Here is a 25462-nt window from a genome sequence, read left to right on the forward strand (position 1 = left end):
AATTATTATCGATTATACAGAAACGTATTTTGGGTTGAGCTGAGACCTAGATTGTCATTATATATTATAAATAAAAATACTGTCAAGTGAATTTAAGAATGGGGCCCAACGACACGTGTTAATCCCCATGAATATAGTTCTCAGTATACTTCCATAAAGTCAATCAAACATGTCAAAACAATTGGCGCCAAATGATCGCAAAACGAGGGCATCTGTCGCTCAGGGAATGAACTACTTTGACTTTCATCCAGGAACATGTCAGTCATCAGAGGAGATGTCAATGGAACCGGCAGACGTCAAAATATGCCACAGAGATAACATGCTGATGAACGTTCTGCTTTCATAAAGGCGGGGAATTTACTGGTCAGCTGAACAATTTTTAGCTATTCAAAGAAAATACGGTATGGCGGAGATAATTAGTATCTTCGAATCAGGGAAGAATATTTAACAATTTACATGGCGGGACCCAGACATCACGATATCTCTGGAAAGTAAAGGGGTATTGGTCTTATTCTTCACAATAGAAAATAAACTTGCTTGGACAAAAGGACTTCGGTCGATATTATTTCACGACAAATTGTTCAATTACCTACTCATGTTTCTTTCGTTCAGAACGCTGAATTCATTACATTCCAAAAACGTTTAGAGTGTTTTGAAGTTCATTCTGTAACCCTATTTTAAAACGTCTGAAGTACGGATTAAACGGTGAATTTACAAACAATTCGTGTAAAATACGCATGCATTGTCTTACACAAAGAATAACAAATTCTGTTTAACAATACGTTAATTTGGATGGAACACTGGATAAGGTACATTAAATTTGGGGTATAATATATGTGGGTCAGGAGTTTTCAAACCAACTATATACAAAGTTAGCACACGGCAAAACGAAATGGCAACATTCAACAAATTTGTGTATAAAGCCGAATGCTTTAGTTTTCGACTACTGTTCTGTAGTTAGTTTGTGATCGCTCTAACATACACGGACAACACAAATTCTGTTAAACTTTTATAGATTCACGAGACTGTTTTGTGGAATTTATACCAAACTTTCCCTTAAAGTTCTACAACACCAAGAATGTTTAATACGATCTCTTAATCTACTAAATATAACATCTCGCTTACTAGAACTTTCAAACCCAGCGAATTTATAACTTAAAATCAACAGTCTATTTGGACAGATCGTTTTTTCGATTTTCAAATTTCACCAGCTGTATCATTATTTCGATGTAATTTACATGACAGCTCACATTTAAATTTTAATTAATTTCAAATCAACTCCGTACATTTATTTATAGTAATGGCTACAAGTCAGTATGAGAGAGAAAACGTACTGCACACGAAATTTCAATCAATTGTAATTGAAAAATAAATTGAGCCAGTTCTCTATAGAAATGAGCGAAATTACAGATAATATGGAAAATTCATTCGAAAGACAAAATGTTGTTTATGTAGTTCCTTGGCAGTAACGATGTCAAAATGAACAGTCAGACTCCATGCAGTACACATAATAAGAATCTCTGATACGGGTGTTTGGATTTCACTATTACATTTTGAGAAAATTACATGGAACATTACACCACTTGTGCATGATGGTGCACGGAATTTATTGAAACTGTCTAGTAAGTAGAAGTAAACTAAATAATAACTATATCTGTCTACGGGTCACAGAATTTACTTCCAGCTGTAAGAAGAATAGTTACTGTGCTGATCAAGAAATTCACTCTTTTATAAAAGAAGAATAAGTTTCCCAAAAGGCGTTCAGAAAAGCTTCTAACTGGATCTTGTCCTGAATCATTCGATTCTAGTTAAAACTTTGACACTTCACCTCTACGATTAATTTTTATATTATTCTACCATCTACGAGTCCATAGTGCTACCACTTCACAGTCCTGTTCGAATAACTTGGAACGAAGGCGAAGCGAAATGTATAGTGTTCTCACCAGCATGTCACAGAGGTGATAAGTGGATGAAAGTGGCAATTGATGAACCCAAGATACACAGAACTAATTAGCCCTTTACAAAACGAAATTCGTCTAAATATTGAAAATTCGGTCCGTACCGCAAAGAGAACAAAACTTCTTCGTTAAATAAATCATCGAACTAATGTTGTTTAAAGAAATTATCCATGTTTTCAGTAAGAATCGTAAGAAAAAGGAAATTGCAGAGTTATTTTTTGTTAGACTAGAAAGTATATATTGTTACCTCTGAGATTTAAAGTTTTAATGACAGAGAAGTGCCTTTTCGGTTTTTTTTTCAGAAAAAAATAGTAATACACAATGACAAAATTTGCATTGTGCGGGAGGATTGTGAGATATGTAAAACAGAGGCCTGAGCTTGTTTTTAAAGCACATAATCCCTGTAAGTACTTCTTACATGTGTACACGATCCTCAGCCGTCACACTTCACTGTTTAGAAGAAATAGTTTCCAGTGTTAAGAAAAAATGGGGTCTCTGAAAAGTTTGTCAAAAAGGTCACAGACTCAACCACTGTGTCACTTTTATTAGTCAAGACTGTTTATATACACACACACGCGGACATAATTTCAACATCAAGTCCATAATAACAATGGACTCTACGTACCTTTGCGTCCATTTGGTTCAGAATGTAATTTCATACGGTATAAGAAGTTAGGAAAGTCTATGCACAGAGTAACAATTTTGGTGCTTTCGTCAAAATTTGACCTTTCATTTTTATGAATGACTAGGAAGCTCCTACTAGTCTTGAGATTCCCCTTGCTAAAATTCCTTCAAAGGCTACTTCCCACCCGTTCACCATAAACGCGTATATTTGTTCACGTAATGTACCCGTTATTCTTTATCGACTTTAAATAAAATTCCAACTTTAGTTGGTGCCGACAAATTACTGTAAAATGAGTTAATATAAAATGTCGTGAAAACTCGTTCAGCGCTTCAGTCCTTACAGATGAACATGGAAAATCTACCGGGCGCATTTTTGAAACTTTCAGTTGCGAAGGCGACGAGCAACAGAAATAACGTGAAGCCGTGTTCTCAAATCAATCCATAAGAGCATCTAAAGACTGCGTGGATCTTTACATTCACCCTTTACCGCTGTTGTATTTGTTGAGTTATTTTTATGAGAAGAGATTACGTCAGTTTTCATACAATTCGGAATTCGATTTTATGAAAAAACACTAAAATTTAACGGAATATCTTAAAAATAATGCAATACAAAGTTTATGTTCTACTGGACTGATAACAGACATGTGACATTTAAAATGACATAATAAAATATTTACTGAGGGATGTATAACTGTCCAGTTACAATACTTGAAACAATTTTAGTCACATCGCTGTTACATGTTGCATCACAGTTACAGTACGCTTCAGATAGTTTCACAAAAAGTCTGGTAGACCATATTTGAAAAAGGGCTTCAATGGAAGACTCGTGTACAGATTAAAATTAAACTAAGGATTTGGATAGGAAAGTTACAGAACGACACTGACTCTCGCTACGAAATCACAAGGAAGAGAGAGAGTATTCATTTTGGGCTTTAGCGGGCGTAAAAGTCAAAGAAAATGACTGACGCATGAATAAAACGGCACTCCTTTCCGTCTATTACTCAATTTTCATAGAGAAACTCCATAAGTTTTACAATCAGGGAGAATGGAGTTGAATATGAAGCACGTAACAGATAAGGGGGATTCTCTGCTCTTTTGAATCAGACAGTATGCAAAGGGGTTAAACGAAAATTCTTGTAGTTTTTAGTTTAGTATTATGGGGAGACAAGAAAAGGAGAAAAATGCTACTTTCTTCTGCATCCCACTCCCTTCTTCAGACCTTAAATCCTAAGAAAAATGATGTTGGCTCTGCTGCAGTAGCTAGCCGTGTTTGTCTCTAGACATTTCCTTAGGCAGACGGAGTGACGGGGGGGAAAACGACCCCAGGATTAAAAAGCAGAACCTAGCAAATGTAATGGGACGTGAACCATATTTCAGTGGCAGAAAAAGAGAGAGGGAACGAGCAGGATGTGGGCTGTGTCGGATTCACTTTCAGGTCGTTTATGTGTGCAAAACAATAGAACGGCACAAAGCAAAACAATGCTTGATAGAACAGAAAGAGCATATGTTGTCTGCCATGCAATGCCTGACCTAAAACACTGAAAAAAACGGGGCATCAGAGCTATAAATAAAATAAAATAAAACTAAATAATGGCATGAACTTTGAAGGTTTCAGAGTGCCCATCATATTTTTAATCATATTATACAGTTCCCGATTTTAAGGTATGTATTCAGAAGGGAATAACTGGATGCTGAGCATTTTAAAAGTCTCTGGGAACTTTTATTAAAATATAGGAATTCATGGTATTTTATTATTATTCGTCCTGCATAAAAATACTTTAATTATTTCACTATGAGAGTAATTTTCAAAGTTTAATGTCGTTTCATTGATAAAGTATGTGGACACTAACAATATAATAATACATACTGTGTTACGTGGGTCATTAGCTGTCACGACGGCTTGCGTATTGCTTCACTAAAAGGTTGTAAAATGGAATCAAATTAAGAAGCTTTAACAAAGAGAATGAAATGTTGGTATTTTACAAAGAATTCGTGGGTGTTATTAAATAATCCCTTACACTGGCTTTCTGAAAGTTAGAGTTTGCAGTCACTCGACCAGTGTTTCAAATGCCACACTGCCATCGCTACTAACCTCATTAACTCCACGACACGAGTCTACATCGTTGTTATCTCCAGCAGTGAATTTAAGTAGGCTTAAATTCTATAACGGACTCTGGTTTGGTGGATACTCAAGACTATTATCAACTCAGGCTGCAGCTATGCTTTGAAGAAGGGTGATTCAAGTGTCGCCTCAACATGCCCCATTATATTTTCTCACAATACAGGACAAGTACATCCAGCTTAGTGCTTATTTGTAATTATTAGCATTATACCTATATTGGCTTAACAAGCACAGAATTTTAAACCCAGCTGTCTTTGTTCCCGTTAGCTTCTATCTGATATTACTCTGGACTGCTCTGTATGAAGCTCGATTGTTTTCAGTCCCAGCACTGTGCTCATAGTAGAATGCAACGTGTCCTAGTTCCCAGCTATTGTTCCAAGAAACGTGGCCACAAAATATGAGTCCATCTTAACACCGGAAAGATCGTGCAGAACTCAAGAACGCAACCACATTTACTGACGATCCCGGATCTTCTCTTTCGAGAAAACAAAACACATTCTAGGTAATTTCAAAATATAAATTATCAGGGAAAAATAATGCATGAAAATGAACATCCGACATGCTGGCATAACATAAAACACAGTCGGGAAAAAGAAGGTTTTTTGTTCTCCTTATATCACACGACATTGTAAGATAAACCATTTTACTCATAGGCAAAGAATTATAAATCGGTACTGTTTTCAGAAATAATTTATTTTAAATTTTTAAAATAAAAATAAAAATGCAAACCTCAACAGTGACAACAAGAACTGTGCACTAAGGCATCCGGAAAAAAATTAACATACAAAATTATTACTGAATTTTCGGTAGCTATATGAGATTGGATGTACGCAGTCTGAAAGAAATGAAGAGCGAGTATATAATTTATTGAAATGCGAAGAAATAATACTTTGGATAATCAATAAGAGTACCTGAAGCATTTAAAGTATTTAAACTGTTAAAACACCTAGGGGTGAAAGGATATTTTAAAAGATGATGTGTTGATTCAACACTAAAATGAAACATTGGAAGTAAAATAAATAATATACACCAAGGTGGCTTCTGTCTTTTCAGAAATTACTGTGAAGATATGCAACTAGAAGGGATAACTAAAAATACTAGGGTTAACAACATCAAAATTTGTTTCAAGTATCTTTATATATTCTTTACATAATAAACCACACATTAATTTTAAGTGCCTTTATGATCAGGGTGATGATGGAAGAGGCTGTAAGAAATTCTAAAACGTTAGCCAATTCCTACGAGACTACACGGTGCAACATCACATAAGACATCTACATATTCATCTCCGTAAGACATTAAATATAACTTTTTACTCTCATCTGCAGGTTTAACAATAAAATTTAATATTCTACAATTTACAGTTAAGTTAAAAACTCGGTAAGCAAAATGTGTGTTCGAGACATTCATTTATAAATTAGCAGACTGTGTAGCAATAAATAGTAACTTCTCTTTAGCAACAACGTCTGTATATTTTACATGCACATATGCATGTTTAACGATACCTTGCAATCCCACATCGAAATATAAAAGACTTTAAAGTTGAGCAATAATCAAGCAATCTGATCACACAGCCTATAGTATGTAGTAATGATTGAGTATACGAGAAATTTAAAAATTCAAGGCACGGCATCTACGTATCCGCTTCGCTACAGCCTGCCTTTAGTTATGCAAGGATTTTGAAAGCAGTGAGGAATGTTTTTAATCTCAGGTTTTCCCGCGAAGTACCAACTCTGAACGAATGTCGGCCGAGTTGGTGGTCTGTATGGAAGCGGCTTAGAACAAGGTTTAGTGCCGCTGTTTTTGCACAAAAACGAGAGAACGGGGAAAGAGAAGTGGGAAGGATTCTCCGGACTTGGCTGTTAACTGCCACAAGATTATCTTCGCAGCTTCCCACACTTCTCTTCAACCAAACTCAAGCCTATGGAAAAATGGGAAAAGAACATTGAAAGAAAATGAAGTTAAAAAGGATAAAGAATAAAAAGAGACGCAATTCGAAGTAAAAATAAAGTTCGGGTTCGGCTTTACAAGATCGAAAACTTTGTTGTAAGGTTAAGGAATGGAGATGAATGTGTAACAGACCGAAGCATCTATAACCACGGTTGAACCGATGGTTCTACAGATTTTCAGCAGAGGAAAGGTGTGCATCCGAGTACACTGACTCAGGAGGATCTACTGTTCACATATCGGATGCGCAGACAGAATGCTTTACAAGTGCATTACATAAACTTCTCTGGATCACCCCACATCCCAATAAACACTAACCTTTCTGCCAGCACAAAGAACATAAAATTTCCCTAGACTTTTGCCACGGCTTCAGCCTTCTCCCTCAACATTAACCGTATCATCTCTTGTTTCCTTTCCCTGGCTGCTTCATATACTTTGTTTTATACTTCAGTTCTTTGCTGCTATCACATTTACGGTGTCTGATATTCCTAACTTTTCGTTTTTCCATTCTGTCTGTCTCTAAACCTTCCTCCTCGAACAACCAACTGGAGTGTTCTGATCGTGTCCTCTCTACTCACTCCAGCCTCCTCTTTGACAGAGCAGTTTCTTCCTCCCTCTCTCTCTCCCTCCCTCTCTCTCTCTCTCTCTCCACACTGGAAAACCAACTCTGAGGGTCCCAATTTGTGGGAAATTGTTACATCGTCCCCATACTTCGTTTTTACCTTCAGTTTCCCTTCATTTTCCTTTTCGCAATGTTCTATTCCTAGCTTTAGTTTCCGCTGCACATTCCATCTCTTCTAGCCCGAAGTTCACTCTGAGATTGCTCTGTGGATCTTGGAACACAATTTTCCTTCTCATACCTTTGCATTCTACTTCCTGTTTTGTCTCTTCCTGCGATCTTATCACACTACAATCTTCCTTCTCTCCCGGTCTCGTCATTTTCTTTCAACATTTCAAGTTGTGTCCCCTTTCCTTTATACTCGTGTTGTGGACTACCGTACACTTCCCGGATAACTGGAAGAAGCCACTGTACACTTTGAGCTCATCTGCAAAGTTCTGCTATGAGAGCGTCACACGAGAGACAATTTCACTCTTTGGATCAAAGGCGAAAAGGATACGGATGCACAGAACGCGAAAATGGCGAGTCTGTACTAAACAATCAAGAATGAAATAATACCAATTGTTTAATAAATAATCGTTTAGAATCTCTCTTCATTTTTTGTACATTAGACAGGACATGAGTTTAATTTCCACAGGGATCAGACTGCCTTTATTAAAGTTTTCCTTGATTCTTCTCATTCGCTTCTAACGATTTCCAGTCCAAGATCACACATGTGTTCCTTTCCATTTCTTCAAAACTCACGACCTATGTCCACACAGCGTCACCATTTCTCAACCAACGTCAAGTAACGTCTGGGGTCGATAATGCACGGTAAAATTTTAAGAATGCTCTTGCGAAAGGTTTCAACGTTATTTAATCAACTGCAGTGGGTTTAACAGACGATTATAAGAGCTCAGTTGAGAAGGAAATACGTAATTCTTTACCCGGCATACACCGCAAAACTTCGGATACTTAATTATTAAATACAGTTTCCGAAGTTTCATAGTTCCCTTCCAAGCTACATTTACTAACAGTTCTTGCCTTACTAGAAGATTATTATCCCTAGGATTAATACCATACGATATATTGTCCCTTCTGTAATAGTCCCGTGTCCTTTTATTTTAATAAATTGAAGTAAAACAAATGATTTCTGCCAAACAAGACGTAAGTAATACCACAAAATGTTAGAAATAACAAATATCTCATTAGAATCTGAAAAAAAAGAGTTAGAGCAACACTATATAAAGCCTACATCAGACACTTCCGTCCATATAAAGAGACACTAAGACTCCAACAAATGTTCGACACTGTTAGTATCAAAGTCAGCCAATGCACAATACCGTGATCAAGTTCCAAATAAATTCCATCTTATCAACTCATTCCCAAAGATTCATCTTAATGTTATCCTATCTCCTCGGCTGTTCTAGTGGACGTTTGAAAAGAGACGTACCCACCAAAATTCTGTGTGCATCATCGCTTGTCTCACCATTAGTTAGGCTACATGTCTAGTATATTATAAACTCCCACGTTTCACTGTCCTAACATTAGTATGTGACATGCATTGCTCGTTATATAAAATCTTCCAACTTCTTAAGTCAGATATTTACATCGAAATTTTGTTATTAAAACAGTCCTAATTTATGTCCCTTCCTCAACGTAAGAGGGAATGCTTAATATCCTTTCTAAAACTGGAGTAATACTATCGTAGATGCAGCATTTATGGTAGGAATGAGATATGAATAAGTAGGTAGATACCAACTTGCCTGAAAAACAAACTGCTTCCATCTTCAGAAACAGAGTCAATATTTTTAGGGTTGATGTCAGTATAATCCTCCGAAACCACGCACCGTTGCAACTCAGATGACAAATTTAGATATCTGCACGACATAAAACTCAAATCTTATGTAACGTAAATAATCCTGACGGCATTTGAAAGCAGATTTTATTGTAACAGTATATTTCGTATTATTAATAAAACTAAGGGACATTTTGAAATTAGAAATTTGCTTGGCGCAAATTAGTATTACGGTTCCGTTCGGAAATAATACGCATCGTAAACTCCATCTTCTCTGATGAAGCGTTGGAAATTTTGTAACTTAATATTCTGATGCTGACGTTTAGATGCGGGGGATATTTCGATGGAGAACAAAGAGAAATGAAAAAAAGGGGGCGACAGTGGTAGTGTTAGGGGGATTGAAGTGGAAGTACAAGTGTGTAATTTGATATGAAGATAGCAGTACTCGAGCCGGGGGTTCTCTTTCGTTGTCAAAGCCTTTAATGGTGCTCCAGAGACGATGGGAAGACGTTGGCGACAAAAGAGGCAGTGACGTCACTGACAATTTTCCATGACCAAAACTATACTCAGGCAAATGTTCGTCATGCTCCTTAAAACTGCCTCTTTGCCAGTCTTTTTTACATAATAATCTACGACATGAATAGTAACTTAGCAACTTACAGGGGTCCAATACTTGCTTTGCCTATAGTATAAAAGTGAAACATAAATTCGAAAAGAGAAATAGTAATTGTGACACTTATATATTTCATGTGTTTACTTTTAAAGCATCGTTTACGGATTATTGTTATTATTTTTATAAATGCTTACAGAATAATAGCCGAAAATGTGAAACGCATGCGAAAGTGGTAGAATAATAGGCATTAAAATAGGCCTGAAAAATATAGAGTAACGAGGATTTGAAATGGATTAATCTGACTTGGGTACCAGTAGCAGAATCTTATGAAGCTGGTATTGAACTTTCGGTTCCATAAGAAATGGGACATTTATCAGCTTAGTAACCAATCGCTCCTGAAGTATAACTTTGCCCCCACAGAGTATTTTTTTAAATTGAAACAAAAGCAAGATGATGAAAACAATAAACATCTCGCCAAGGGCTGGTACTGAAAATTGTTATTATATTGTACCTGATTTTTTTTATCCCTTACGTATGTGTGAAAATGTCATACGAGAGGCGGGTCTTCCTTTGGTGCTATAAGCTGTAATTTCCACCCTCCAGTTTTACGTCGGAGTATTGTAAACAAACCTTTTATCATTTCTGCACTTCGCACAGTTGGACGTTTGAATACAATGTCTTGGCCACATTTTTTTCCGTACGTGTTTTCAGTTATATAACAACGAAAGTATTTAAATAGATCAAACCTTTGTTAGATTGGAAGATTACAGAGTAAGAGAATTCACGACCCTTTTCACCGTTCTCGGAGACAGGGAAAAAGAGACAAATGCCACACGCAGAGCTTATTCCAGCCGTTTTCGACAAACTAAAATCAATAGAAATTACTGCTGGAAACCGCACTGACATACAATTCAGTATATTATACACTTCACAACGAAAAATGGTGAATATTTCAAACACCATATGAAATAAAAGCAGAGTTTATTATAGTTGCTACAATATGGCTACTACATCATTCAAATTTATACAATCATTTTTGCCAACAATTTCATTATCGTCTAGTTGTATGTGTATGACATCGCATAAAATGGAAGCCGCTTATATTACCTCATATGCTAGTAAATTAAAGCAATGTCCTCCGTGCACGTAACAATTATTTATATGGTACCACACGTTATGTTACAACATAAATGTATAACCACAAATCAAACGTTAAAACACCAAAATGGGCACATTTACACTACTATTGTTTAATACAGAAATGGGACAGTTGGTCATCTGGAAAATTAATTAAATCCAATATAAAAACCAAAAGAATCCATTAATGAAATATATTGTGGCAGTATCTAACACACTTTCATAATGTGATCAATGTTCCTGGGACGAATTTGCAGGTTGCAGTGTTTTATGTCCACTCGTCCACTTGTTCATTTGTGAGACATGAGTTTTCAGGTCATTCAGGCATGTGGGACAACACCGTGTATTAATGAAGTAAACGTAAAGTCTACGTGATGTAAACACTTAAACACAGACAAAATTACTCGCGAATATACACTAGACAAAGACTGGAATTCGCAAAGGGGTCTTGCCACCACACACCCTCGGGTTTTGGATTCAAAAGGCCTCCAGATACGGAAGATGAATGTACATCCACCGACGAGCGGGTGGTCCTCCAGTTTTGGGTCTGGGCCTCGGACCGAACATTTCCTTGCCAAAAATACACTAGCATGTTACGAAATTTTACACATGAATTCAAGGAGGGTCATGTAGTACGTGAGGAAGAGATTATTACCTTACATAAAATTATAGTCGAAAAACCAGAAGAAAAGAAATCAGCTGGAACACCTAAACGTAGATGGCGGGATATTAAGCATTCTTAAAGAAAGAATATAAGATGATATGGATTTGACTTATCTGCCTCCGTAGTTTCATTGGTGGCAGGTTCAAGTGGACACTATAATGAAATTTGGGGTTCCATAAAATACGAGGAATTTGACTAGTCGAGCGATTATCTGCCTGCTGTCTTTTAGTAAACGGCAAATAGTCGTCTGCTTTGTAATGTATAAACATTTTACTCAGTTTAAAATCAACGACTCTTCAGTCAAAGTAACTAACTATACCAAAGTAAAGGAAATACACCATTCCTTGCTTCATGTCTGTACCAATACGCGTTCATAGTTCAAACGCGTCATAATAAATATGCCACATGTTTCATCTGTTGGATTCCTGCATCACAAACGCATGTTAAAGAAATTTTAATAACATTAAAAAATTCCAGTCTAAATATTTTGCACTAGCTGTGCTGTATACCTAGAAAAAGATTTGTCAAACATATTTTATCAGTATTATATACCAAATATGTGAACATAACACGTAACTAAATTGCGTTTCGTCGTTAAAACTTAAGATTACTGATAAATGTTCGCATCTGGTTCACTGTTCTTCCACATTTGAATCTTCGTCTTTATTTCTACGAGGCACATTATCTATTAATCGTTTTGAGAAAATGATCGCCTTCCTCTCAGAAGCCTGGTTAATGGCGGCCATTGAGATTTAATATACGTTCATATTTTCAGGTAGCAAATATAATTATACTGTGGCAAAACTGAATGCAAGATTAGAATAAAATTTAAAACAGCGAGAGTAATACTATTAAGGCCAATTCAAATGTTAATTTTTTATCTTATTCGGAAATAAAAAAATACATAAGGTTATGCAAAGGCAATACCATTTAAACAGGAAGGGATTAGACATATCGCACGGACCCTAGTTACTACTGTATATAACCGTATGCATCCACCTAAACACTACAACCAACCCTGTTACAGTCAACAGCATCACATTCACTATCTTGGAGGTGAAAAATTACCGCACGATCCTGTGGAAACATAAACTAACATAAACAAAGGAGGGTGGTTACTTTAAGTAAGCAAATCATTGGGCAAGATTGTCATTAAAACCTTTTATTCATACAAATCAGATAATTGCAGGGGGAACATCTTTCTTTCAGGAAGAGACGGTTATAAACTTAAGAGGGTGCCTACTGTACACAAACCTCAACACCATACACAATAAAATCTGAGTTACAGTTGCTATTTAAAATTCGACAGGCGTGGTGTGTACACTTGATACCCTCCATTTGATTAAAATATTTTCCATTCAAACACAAAAACAGAAACATTTGTAAAACGAAACATAAACTAACTATAAACACATTATATGATAAAACAAGAAGTATTAAAATAGTCATCAATATTTCTTTCGTGTGACCTAAACGGCGAGGCTATGTCATGGGGACATATGGGGAAATGGAGGCATAGCTCCACGCATGCTTATACTAGGCAGCAGATGTGGTTGGATGGTTAACTTTATGTACTGCCCTTTACACCAAGGAAAGATCAACAGTGCCGGACTGCAGACTAAAGTGAAGAGAAAAAACCCTACCAAGGAATCGAAACCCAGTCATCGAGTTCATAGTCTAGTCATTACAATTTCTGAGTTATCGTTGAGAACTGGGCTGGATAAATCTTGTAAGATCTGTTTTAAAATTTCTAGAGGGAAGTGTATGGCCATACTTGCGGAACCAAGAGAAGAAATACAGGACAAGAGATCTGCCTTTTTTATACGACGAAGGATTTATTTAGAATATTATTGTACAGGAAAACACGGATGAAGAAAGAGTGGACATATGCAAGAGACAGAAAGAACAAATTTATAGTGAATAAAGTGCAGAAAAGTGTGAAATAATGGAAAGGAGCACGGAATACACACAAGAGAAACAAAAGAGGTTTCAAAGGGGGAGAAGGAATAAAGAGACAGCAAAAAAATTGTTGGCATCAATTACGGTAAACCAGTATAATAAACACTGTGTGGTAAGAAGGGAAAGCATAAATATTGAGAAGAAAACAGACTGAAAGGAGGGTAGAAATCATGGAAGAATCTGCAGAAGACGCCGCCGCCATGGCGAGGGATTGGGGGAGAGTGAGTGCAGAAGTCAGCCAAGGTACATTTCCTTCCGGTCTCCTTGTCTTTCTTAAGAAGCCGCAGCCAAGATCTCTCGAAGTTAGGACGTATCTAGGCTGAATCCGGCCGACGATGGGCAGAGTGGGTTGTTTTATGGAGGACTTTAAAGCTCTCTTTCTCTCTTTCTGCAACCGGCGACTCGGTGCTTAAGTTTGTACAGAAAGGAAGGAAGGAAGGACGGAAACGTTTTTAAATTCAAGGAGATCAGTCGGGAGGTTTCCAGGAAATATGCCCCACGTTACAACATGAATAAACTGATATGAATGAAAAGGCAACATTTCAAATTATCACGAAGTTCTAGATTTTATACATATATTTATATAGGCTTGTTTTATTTACTTACTTATATCTACCACATTTAAGAACACCGTCGGTAGCTTTGATTACAGTAAATAGGATGGGGAGAAAGGGTGATTAATAACTTGGAAAGATGTCAAAGGAAGAGGTCTTGGCACAAAGTCGTTCACTAAAATATCTCAAGAGCCTCGGCAAAACCACGAAGATCTTCAGTCAGGAGAGCCGGTCTCAGAGCCGAAATTCCAACCCGAGACCTCCCAAAAACAACGCATTCGGCGAAGGCTTTCGGTTCTTAGCCCTGTAATATGGAGACCACCATCACAGATTGCATAACAGCACATTATATTTAACTATTACATATATGTTTTAATACATTTAAATATGTGCCGTAACAATTATTTTTGATTATGAGCAGTGGCTTGTTTAAAAGTAACATCACGCATAAAATCTTCCTCGAAAAGCTGACGATAAGGCAAAATGGTCCGGTACAAAACTTCACTGTTTTCATGGAAATCAAAATTAGTAACTACGAAAACAGCCCATCAGTAGAACTTACTGTCAGCCACAAGTATATAATCCACTGTTTACTTCGATGAAAATAAATATCAGTAAATTACCCCCTCCCCATTCCCTACATCTTGATACATCACTCAATCAATTTTCTATAATTAAGGTTTTCCGACTAAAATTTTGTTTGCATTTCTTTCGTCTCTTGCACTCTGACCCTGACAAGTGATGTCTTCATTGAATCACTCTAATAATAACACAAAAATTTCATAAATTTCTTTATCCTCTAAACATCTAATCCAGCAAGTCACTTTCTGGAAACCGACGTGTAGTCTGGAATGTGTTATAAAATGAACGCTAAGAAAATAAGTTTTAGTGACTTGAGATAATCTTAAATGTGTTCGGGTGGAACGTAACAGCGAAATGTCAGTCACTGTGATAAAACTCGGGGGGGGGGGGGGGGGGTTCGTAACAGGGTAATTCTTGAAAATTCATATTCAATTCAATGTTTGAGTGTAATTTCAAACTGTAAATTTGGCTCACATTTGGTTGTCAGCGTGGAGCAAAACTGTTGTGAATATAACCAGGTACTGAAACTTCATTCAGTGTGCCTAAATTTGTATTTCATACATCACGTGGAGAAACTGCTGCACAAACATAGCACCAGCGAGTCCAACGCTGTTTGGAATAAATAGGATTTACAGGATTGTTTTCATGGAAGTAAATGTTCCATAACGGGAAAGCGCCGACCAATGTGTTTGTTTGGATTCAATGAACTACACTCTGACCAGTAGGAAAGTTGCCTACGTCATACTCGGATCACCGATAAAAATGAAAGCATCAAACACGATATGGGGATAAACACTCAAAAGCTCTTTTATGCTTTTGTCTTTCTCCGATTGTACGTCTAACTAGAGAACCCTGCTGCAAACGACGCGGGTATCAGAGTAATAAAACGTTAGATTGATTCACCCTACTGCCATATCTTAATTTCAATTTATAAAGACAGATTAAGAGTTGAACTTGGCAAGTAATTCTATCAGGGAAATGTAAATCTAAGATGGAAATTAATAATTAAAACAGAAGAACGTTTTAATAAATTATTTCTCAAGCAACACAGTAGTAAGCAAAATCCTCTTTAATTAAGCCTTCATGTGGGAAGACAATCTGTACCGATGAATATAGGCAAATTTAGTTTTCTTCCTTAGATCTCAATTTGAGAAGTTATTTTATGATAGGTTTGATTCTAATTACTTTATATTAATTCCGTATGGTAAAAGTATTCAATTCAATTCAATTCATTTATTAAAGTGCTTGACAACAGCCAAAAAGGCCAATAACAGCCAAACACTAGACAACAATACAAACATTACAAAACAAAAGCAAATAAACGATGAACTGAAAACATAAATGTACAATATTGATTTATTGCAAAATAACTCATAAGTAAAAAACTAAATGTTATAGATACGTAAAATAATAATTAAACTAAAAGCAGTTTAATTTTGGACAAACAACATAGCAAATAAAATGTTATACTAAATAAACAATAAAAAACAATGATTATTGTTTAAAAAGCTGACTGATCTCAGTAAGCAAAACACGATCTTTGTTAAAGATGTCGATGCTCCTGCAGACTGCATTGGCACCAGAAACACATCTGGCAAAGGGACTGACCTTGAAATTACGTTGTACAGTAAAGGTAGAGTAGTCTCTGATAGACCTAGTGGGTATGCAGAGACTAACTGTATCAAAAACAGATGAGCAACTAATTTTGCCTTTAAAAACATTGATGAGGAAAAGCGCATCCAAAAGCCTCCTCCTTAAATGTAACGATAAGAAGTTTAATCTAACTAGTATATCGTCATAATTATAGGCACAAACGCCATTAAAGAATCTAGTGTAACATAGAGCTACAAATTTCCTTTGAATCCTTTCCAATTTAAAGGAATCAGTATTAGTAATAGAGTTCCAAACAACGGATGCATACTCAATTTTGGAACGGACTAAGGTACTGTACAAGACCAATAGGTTGTTAACAGAGGAGAAGGAAGAAGTAATGTACCGAATCAAAATTAGCATTTTTAAGCTTTGTGAGATTATAGTTGATATGCTGGTGAAAATAAAGCTTACAGTCCAGTAGAACACCGAGATCTTTAACACAATGGGAGCGTGCCACCAGGTTGTTACACAATTTGTAATTAAAATAAATACTGTTTGTCTTCCGGGTGAATGATATAACAGTCGTTTTACTTAAATTAAGTTGCATCCCATTCACAAGACACCAATTTTGCACTGAATGGATGTCGTCCTGCAACAGTTTGCAGTCATAAACATCGCTAATACTCCGATATATCTTTAAGTCATCAGCAAATAAAAGGCACTGTGCATTATGTATGGAGTCGCAGATGACATTAATAAATATATTAAAAAGTAAGGGCCTAGGGTGGAACCCTGAGGCACCCCACACTTAACACGATAAGGATACGAAATCATTCCTGATACACGAACAATGGATTGTCGATCAGAAAGATAACTATGGAACCAATCAACATAACTGGGTGATAGTCCAAAGTTTCTAAGTTTCCCAAGAAGAATATTATGAGGGACTAAGTCAAATGCTTTAGTAAGATCAAAGTATACTACTACTACTACTACTAATAATAATAATAATAATAATAATAATAATAATAATAACAATAATAAAACGCAATACGTTTAACCATTTGAAGTCGAAGCTCATCTAAATAATTCTAAAACTCTCATTTCCTGCGCAATAAAAATACAGCTTGTCTGCATTAGAAAGCTCTTTTGCATAATGCTGTTTAGGGAAATAATAGCTGTATATTATGAAAATCACACTAACTCATAAATGCAATCGAGGGGGAGGGCGATGCTGATTTACTAAATCTTGAAGTAGATGGTTGTCACTGACTTTCTGAAGGTTGAAATGGCATGTATGATACATAATATTGGTCGAAAGAACGAACAAATTCTTTGCTGTTTTTAAACTACAAGCTAAGATGGCTTTCCTCTGGGTAGTAGCGTCTTGTAGTTTGGTAGAAGTTTACCGATGTTTCAGATGTCCTTGTTTCCTCCACTATCAGGGCGATCAAGAACCTCCGAAACGTTGGTAAACTTCTACCAGACTACACGGCGCTACAACCCAGAAGAGATATACTCGTACTGACCGCAGCGAGAACCTCAAATTATACTTACAAAGTAGCCGTTTTAATGCATGAAAGAACGAACGAGAAGTTATCTAAATAAGAGCAGCGGATGTCGAAAGGAAGTTATGTAGAAGTTAGAGACACTTACCCCCTGACACCACACATAACAGTTTCATCTCGCGTCCTTCTTCGTAAGGCCCTGCAACACTCGGAACTTCCTTGCCTCGGTCGTCAAATATTGTCGGATTCAAGGGTGGTGCTGTGGAAAAGAAACAACACTTGTTATAGCCTTTATATAAGTTGCGCATTGCTAAAGCATTTGCAGAAAGAAGATACATGTGAATTAAGTTCAGCTGAACCTGGCAACTTGTATGCTACACTGTTACTGCCGCTAATATTAATAAATTATTGTCCAAGATAAAATACTCTTCAAGTGATCGAAGCTTCGAAGGATGAAGTTTTATAAGAAATAATGTGAAATTACTTTTAGTTAAGTAGACCAGAGAAGCTGAAACATTTTCGACTTCATAAAAGCTATGTCTTTTTAGTCCATTATTTATCTTTCTCGTCATCTATCTATAGTCCATTAGCTTCGCTACATACCGCACGATCGTTACAACAAACTACTTTAGAGTAGCTTTAAACCACTTCTTATAAATTATTTAATTTTACCACGTTTTTTTCTAGCCAACGCATTATAAACCTTACTTTGTAAAATATTTAGTTATTTTGTTGATGAAATAAAGTCTCAACGAAACTTCTAACGATACCGTTGAAGGCAGACACAAATATTTTCTCTTCAAACTACAGAAAATACCTCTCTACGAGAGGGAGCACAAACATCATCCTCTGATCTAAAGTACGGTTGTGTATAAATGTTGAGTGTGGATGAATAAACGCAGGTAAACACACTAGAAGCACGAAATTATGAAAGTTTGGATGTGTAGTTGCATCATGATCTGTCTAATATTTAATAAAAATTCGAGTAATATAATCCAAAAAAATGTCTGGACCATATCTGCATATTTCTGAGGCCGTTCAAAATTAAGGCATTAACATAGTTATTTTCATATTTTGTTACTTAATTATTATTATAAACATAATTATTTTTAGCAGTCTATCATTCTGTCAGTTCAGTTTGACGTTTTAATGTCAATAATATTGATATTCACCTTCTTGGATATTAACTAGCTGACGGGCCTCACACCGCAACATTTTCAACGCACCCCTGCCTGCGTGTAGTGATAAGGGTCTTATCCTGCTGCCTCTGACGCTCCAATCCAGTACAAACACCATAGTCGCAGGCAGACTTGTATTGAACTACTTGTTCTGGGACTGTATCTAGGACTTTGTTTACACAACTGAAATCAATTATCTGCGTATAACAGCAACAGTGGCCGCTCCTATGCCCAGTATTACATAACGATCTAATCCTGACCACACCTCGTCTCAGATATTGAATTTCTGAACGTCCTTTCCACTAGTTTAATTAATTAAAAAGGGCAAATAGGTGGTTAATGAATAAAGAATTGGAAAGGATATTGCAATAAGCAGTTACGTGGCCCAATTTAAGGCAGCTACTATCCCGGTATTTGTCTGGAGACACTGAGGTAACCCACAACGAACCTCAGTCAGGGTATACGGTCTCTTGTTCCAGATATAAAGCAGGGATTTCCCAAATACGAAGGGCAAATAGGTAATATATGTCTTCACTTATCTGTTATAGTAACTACTGAAGAAATCAAACAAATAAAAATTACGTTCTTAGAAAGTTAGATAAATTCAACGGAATATGAAATACGCCAGATGGCCTAACCTTGATGGTCAGTCCACTGAAGGCTACCTCGATGAAAAATCTGATACCACGTCGCTGTTTCCAGCAATGGGTCAGCGAATTAACATTATATATATATTTCTTTTGGTCCCGCAAGGTTAACTCTATTAAACCGTGCTTCCATCATCAACAGCAAAACATAAATTACACGATAAGCTAAATGAAATGGCAAAGTAATTTGTATGAAAGTAAATTTAAACAGTTTCTGCAAAAGCTGAACTACTCCCCGAGCTGTTTAAAATTCACTCACACAAGACTTATCCATGATGTGTTCTGATAAGAGCCTAGGCTTGATGGTTTATGACTGGAAGACAGACCTAGACGTCAGTGTGTTTTGACCTGACTGAGCGACTCATGAAAACAAGACACGAAGTTCTAATCACGAAAATTCCGTCAAAGACATATTTCAAAACCCTTATAGTCAATAAAATTGAGGTAAAACGAGGGAACATCTGATGTGGAAACTTGACCATAAAAATTCAACGCAGAATTCTAGCATGTCGAGAAGAATAAAATAAATACGACTCATACAAAGTATCTGCATGCGATTATGCCTATAACTGTTTCAACTCAGGTTGTTGTAACCAGGAAGAAATCCAAGGTAATAATCTAAACTCCGAGTTTTATGGAGAGCAGTACACTGATTTTAAAGAGATGAATCATAGCAGAATACGATGTTTACCTCTTCTATATATTTTCATTTAAGACCTGTCTGATCCGATGTGTGGTGGGAAGTTCCGGACAGATGTGGCGTTTGCTGGATCTTTCATCGAAATATTTACATCGTTCCAAACATTTGACGGATCTGACGAACTCTGTTTATAACAAACAGATGATTCCATATGCGAACTTTATATTTGGTTCTATGATGATATTCTGTGCGCAATTTTTAAAAACCCTTTTGTAGCTGGTTACTAAGCTTGTGGATCGAACACTGCGACCATACTGCTACACCACCTGAGTAGGTTTACCCAGGTTTCGTTAACCCCTTACAGGATATCAGTTTACCTCAGCAATAAACTAGAAAACGTTACAAATGCGTTTTCGGCATGGCCTACATAAGAGTCGGGCACGGGTCGAAATGGAATGACAGAAACTAGTTTGAATTTGGTGTAAAGCACAAATATACATTGTATTTCACTCTAACCAGTTAACATGGTGCTTCTAAATGTAATGAAGTTTTGGGGTGAGAGTATAAACAAGGGAAACGATATATCCGGCTCACAATCTGAAATCAAGGACGTCAATACTTTATCTTGCAGGCCTATTACCCCGAAATTTCTATTGAAACCGTCCAACTTCTCCTGTATGTTATAATAAGCTAAAATAAAGTTAGCAACAGATATAAGTGAGTTAAATGCGATGCAATGAAAGCGTACGCTTATTACAGATTCCTCAGTCCTTTCAATAGCAAGCACATTATAACATTGCGTGCATTAAAACACGGTAGATTAAACTTCCTAATTGCCTACTTGTGGCAGAACACACAGCTTTTAGGGTAAATTAATTTATACTAATGAATTGAGAAACTTATAGTGATCAAAACGGGCAAATATTCTGTAATTAATTTTAAAAACCAGTCTACGGTACTTAACTTTTACGAAGTCGCTGATTTTTTAAACAAGTAATTTATTATAATTACAATTTAGGGATATATATATGTTATTTTAAAAGTACTTATACTCCTGTATAATCTACTTATTCGTTCACGACTACAACACCGGCAGAAACTGAAACCGTATATTAGACATTTATCTTTAGACAATAATTTTGTAACAGATGTAACTGGTTGCTGGAAAATTGTTTTCCTGAGAACAATTAATTTCGGTATTTTTTTTAGACATATGGAAGTGAAATATTTGCGGCTTGTAAGATACTGGACGCTGTCTGTAACTTCATTTAGGCGTAAAGAAATATTTTAAATAGTCGTACTTAAACTTTCCGCGGCAGCAATCGGCCTCGAAGCCAAGTCAGAATTCAATCCCTGACGACTAATCAAGCATTTACTGAATTATGGTAACCATTACAAAGATAAACTGGTTAATGCTGTTTAAGAAAATAATCAAGGTTTATTGTGAAATCATACGAAATCTCGTAAGTACACTTTGTAGGAGCAAAATGTAGAATAACAGATTATTAAAACGGGTTATTCATACAGTTACCACTGGGCTCTAATTGGTTGATAAAATCTTAAATCTCATTTGTTTGTTTCTTCATCCAAATATGCGAATTCAGATATTTTTTATGGTTTACTAGTCAGTTGTTATTGTCTTGAATCCTTTTCAGTGTTCCTCTTTTCCATCGGTACATTTCTTTATAATATTTAGGCCTGTTTTTTTGTTACAAGTATTCTCCGAGCATTCACCATGACTCCTTCTATCACTTGTTCAGAATGTTTGAATCAAATGCTGCTTGCAATTAAAATGGGAAATATTTACACAGAAAATTATCCTGTATTTGATGCTAGTGGTTCATTTTCGATAGTTATAATTTAGGGTAAGAGGTTAATGCCATCTGCGTACAGTCTAGAACAATAACAAACGTCTTAGGGACGGTAGTATGCTCTAAGAGGACAAGATTGTAACACGGTTGGACATTTGACTTAATGTTCAGTTGGTTGTAATTACAACAGAACAAGCTATTTCAGCCCGAGCTGTATAATTACAAGAGTTACAGCTCTGAACGAACGTATCCCTCAGACAGAGCACCAAATGAATTTTGAATTTATAGACTACACCTCGTGTAACCCATTTTGGTAAAAAAACGTCGAGTGCCTCGTGTCTGACCTCCTTTAAGCTTACAGAACCAAGAGCCGTTTAAGTTGTAGGTAACAGGGCATCTTTCACTGAGCGACAGATACAGGCAGCCGGTTCCATATGGTTTAGTCACGGGTATTACGGCTTTAAAAGACGAAGGAATTAAAATTTTCGAATGATATAGCCCTGACATCTGCAGAATCCAAAAGACGGTAGTACTTTTTATTTCAACTTAATATAAAGATTCTTGATGAACTGCACTAAGAAACACTGAATGTAAAGGACTTCCCAAGCCTGGTCCTAGTACACACATTAAAGACGTAGTAGTTGGGTGGTCTGAAGAATCAACTAACAATATGCTTCGTGGTCATGTTATTCCGCACTTGTGGAAAAAATAATTACATGGCAATAAAATTTTTTAAAGATAAACCATATCCAAGGGCGTGTATTGAACTCAGGCTTCCGGTTAGGAGTGCTCCGGGTGTTAAAAAAATATGTCATCATTAGGGTTCGAATGTTCATGACGTCATATTTTTTTGAGGCTTATATTTTCATTCTAAACTGAAATTAAACACTAATTGGGCTATTCTAATCACAATTAGACTGTATTAATTTTGCATATAAATGCATATTTAGGTCATTTTTATGTTCTCGGTCATTATTATTATTATTAAGTGTTCTGTCTTACGACAGGTCCATTGCTCTGCCCAAAAAGAGCTCTCCAGTTGTCCCTATTCTCGGCTTCTCGCTTTAATTCCTGGAACGTCATCTTCTTTCCTTGTTTAAGGTCGTCGGTTAGCTGTATCAATCTTCTTCCTAGTCCTCTCTTTCCTTCAACCTGGCCTTCGGTGATATCACTCATTAATCCATTCCTTCTCATAATATGTCCCAGCCAGTTAGCTTTCCTTCGTGTAATCGCCTGCAGAATGCTTCTTTGCTCGTTGACTCTCCTCAATACTTCTTCGTTGGTCACTCGATCCGTCCACCTGATCTTCTCTATTCTTCTCCAACACCACATTTCAAAACTCTCCAGGTATTTCTGTTCCTTCTTCCTGAGTGTCCAAGTCTCTGCTCCATACAGCGCGACACTCCATACGTAACACTTCACTAGTTTCTTCTTCATCTCCAAGCCCAACTTGCTAGTGAGAAGTATCCTCTTCTTGACGAAAGCTGCCTTGGCTATGGCTATCCTTGCTTTTACTTCCTTGGTGCATAGGGCGTCCGTCGTGACTATGCTTCCCAAGTACTTGAAATGCTCCACATTCTCCATCTGTTGGTTTCCAATTACAACGTTCAATGGTTCTGCTCTCGGTGCTATCCTCATTACCTTTGATTTTTCAATGTTGATTTCCATTCCATACTCTCTACCTGTCTCCACTAACTTGTCCATCATGTTCTGTAATTCCTCCTCTTCCTTCGCCAATACTACTAAGTCATCTGCATACTTTACAGTCTTTATCACTCTTCCTCCAATTTTGAAGTCTCCTGTTCCCTCCAGAGCTTCCTTGGCAAGCCATTCCCCGTACAGGTTAAAAAGAATTGGTGATAAGCAGCATCCCTGTCTTACACCTCTACCTATCTCAACGCTGTTGGTGTCTCCTGAGTCCAGTCTCACTTTGACTTTTTGCTGCATGTACAGGTTTTTGATTAATCTTCTATCTCTCCAATCAATTCCAATTCTCTGTAGGATCCTCATTAATTTCTTCCATTTTACTCGATCGAAAGCCTTCTTCCAGTCGATGAAGCAGGCACATACTTCTTCCTTGACATCGAGAACTCTCTCTGAAATTATTCTCATAACTCCGATGGCATCTCTGGTTCCTCTTCCTCTCCTGAATCCAAATTGGTCGTCTCCCATCACTTCCTCTATCTTCTTTTCTAGTCTTTTAGTCAGTATTCTCGTCATTATCTTCGCCGCATGTGAGATTAGGCTGATGGTCCTGTAATCGCCGCACTTGGAAGTCTCGGTCATATTTGTAGTTAAATGCATATTTTGGTTATATTTTGAAGATAAAATGCATATTTCGGTTATGTTTTAAGGATAAAATTCATATTTCGGTTATATTTTGGGTATAAATTTCTTACTTGTAACTATATTTCTCCGGCATTTACAATGAATCCTTCAGTTAGTTAAGATGCCGAAAGTGAAGTGTTTGAAAGTGCGAAGTTAAGAGGTTTAGTTAAAGATTTTGGCGAGGAATATTTTAGTTCTGATGAACTTTTCATTTGAGACCTTGAAAATGCACATCGTTATATACTGTGATCCTGCCAAGAACGGAGAATGAAGAAAGATACTTAATATTTTGAATTTTGTTTATTTATTTGCAATTAATGCATTTGAAATGCATGAAAGGCTGTTTCTTAAAATTTATCATATTTTTATAGGAGCATGTATTCTCAACATCTGATGCTGATCCAAAACGAGGCATTTACAACTTAAAGCGACAGAGGTTTTTGATTAAAATTGCTAGGAAATCAAGTAATGTAATAGTTGTACATGCATATATAAATAAATAGCATGATTGAAATACAAAACTTTTCTTTAAATTTTAGCGAATATTTTCTCATAACTAATTAGGTCATATTTTGCCCTTTTTGGAGTCATATTTATCTATTTTCATGCATATTTCTCAGTTTTTTTAGGTCATGAACATCCGAACCCTAGTCATCATAATAACATACCGATTTTAGAACCGCATTAACGGTACGATATGGGTAAGACATAAAATAGCGGCTAGTACTAAAGTTAGAGCGACATAAGCAGTTTATGGATTATACCCTTCAGTTATCGGCTTTGAACAGACAACGGACGGATGTTACTCAGACTTTAAGCTAACCATTTAAGTTGGGTCGTTACAAGTTACAGTTACCGACTTATCGTAATACGGTAAACGTAGCTTACTGCTTACTGTTACCTCAAGTTTGTTGCTGGAATGTGATAATGAGTTATACTGGAGTTACGACTTGTCTTAATTGTCATTTGTCGCAAGCAAAAGCGATATATATATATATATATATAAAGTTGTCTGAAAATACACGGTCGAACACACACACACTGATTCAGTACCGCCGAATACTCTTGAAGAAAGAGGGTGTTCTAAACAGGTAAGAGACGCAGTAAAACATCTGGCACCAAACTCAGTTAAGTCGTTAAAAGCGAAGAGCCACATCACGTAGTGCTACAAACTGCCCGTTTATGTGCAGTAATTGGTCAC

General features: G+C 36.5%; 1 protein-coding gene across 1 annotated transcript in view; it reads right to left on the reverse strand.

The window, feature by feature from the left end:
- Positions 1 to 25462, reverse strand: part of LOC110840858 (nephrin) — a 582698-nt gene that overhangs the window by 87317 nt on the left and 469919 nt on the right. The window contains exon 5 of the mRNA XM_087357892.1: positions 17806 to 17916. Coding sequence (XP_087214018.1) covers positions 17806 to 17916 — 111 coding nt within the window. The remainder of the gene's footprint in view (positions 1 to 17805; positions 17917 to 25462) is intronic.

Source organism: Zootermopsis nevadensis, unplaced genomic scaffold (genome assembly GCF_977971745.1).
Source record: "Zootermopsis nevadensis isolate Lab colony 2312 unplaced genomic scaffold, Znev_1.0 Znev_ptg000029l, whole genome shotgun sequence".
Taxonomy (NCBI): Eukaryota; Metazoa; Arthropoda; class Insecta; order Blattodea; family Termopsidae; genus Zootermopsis; species Zootermopsis nevadensis.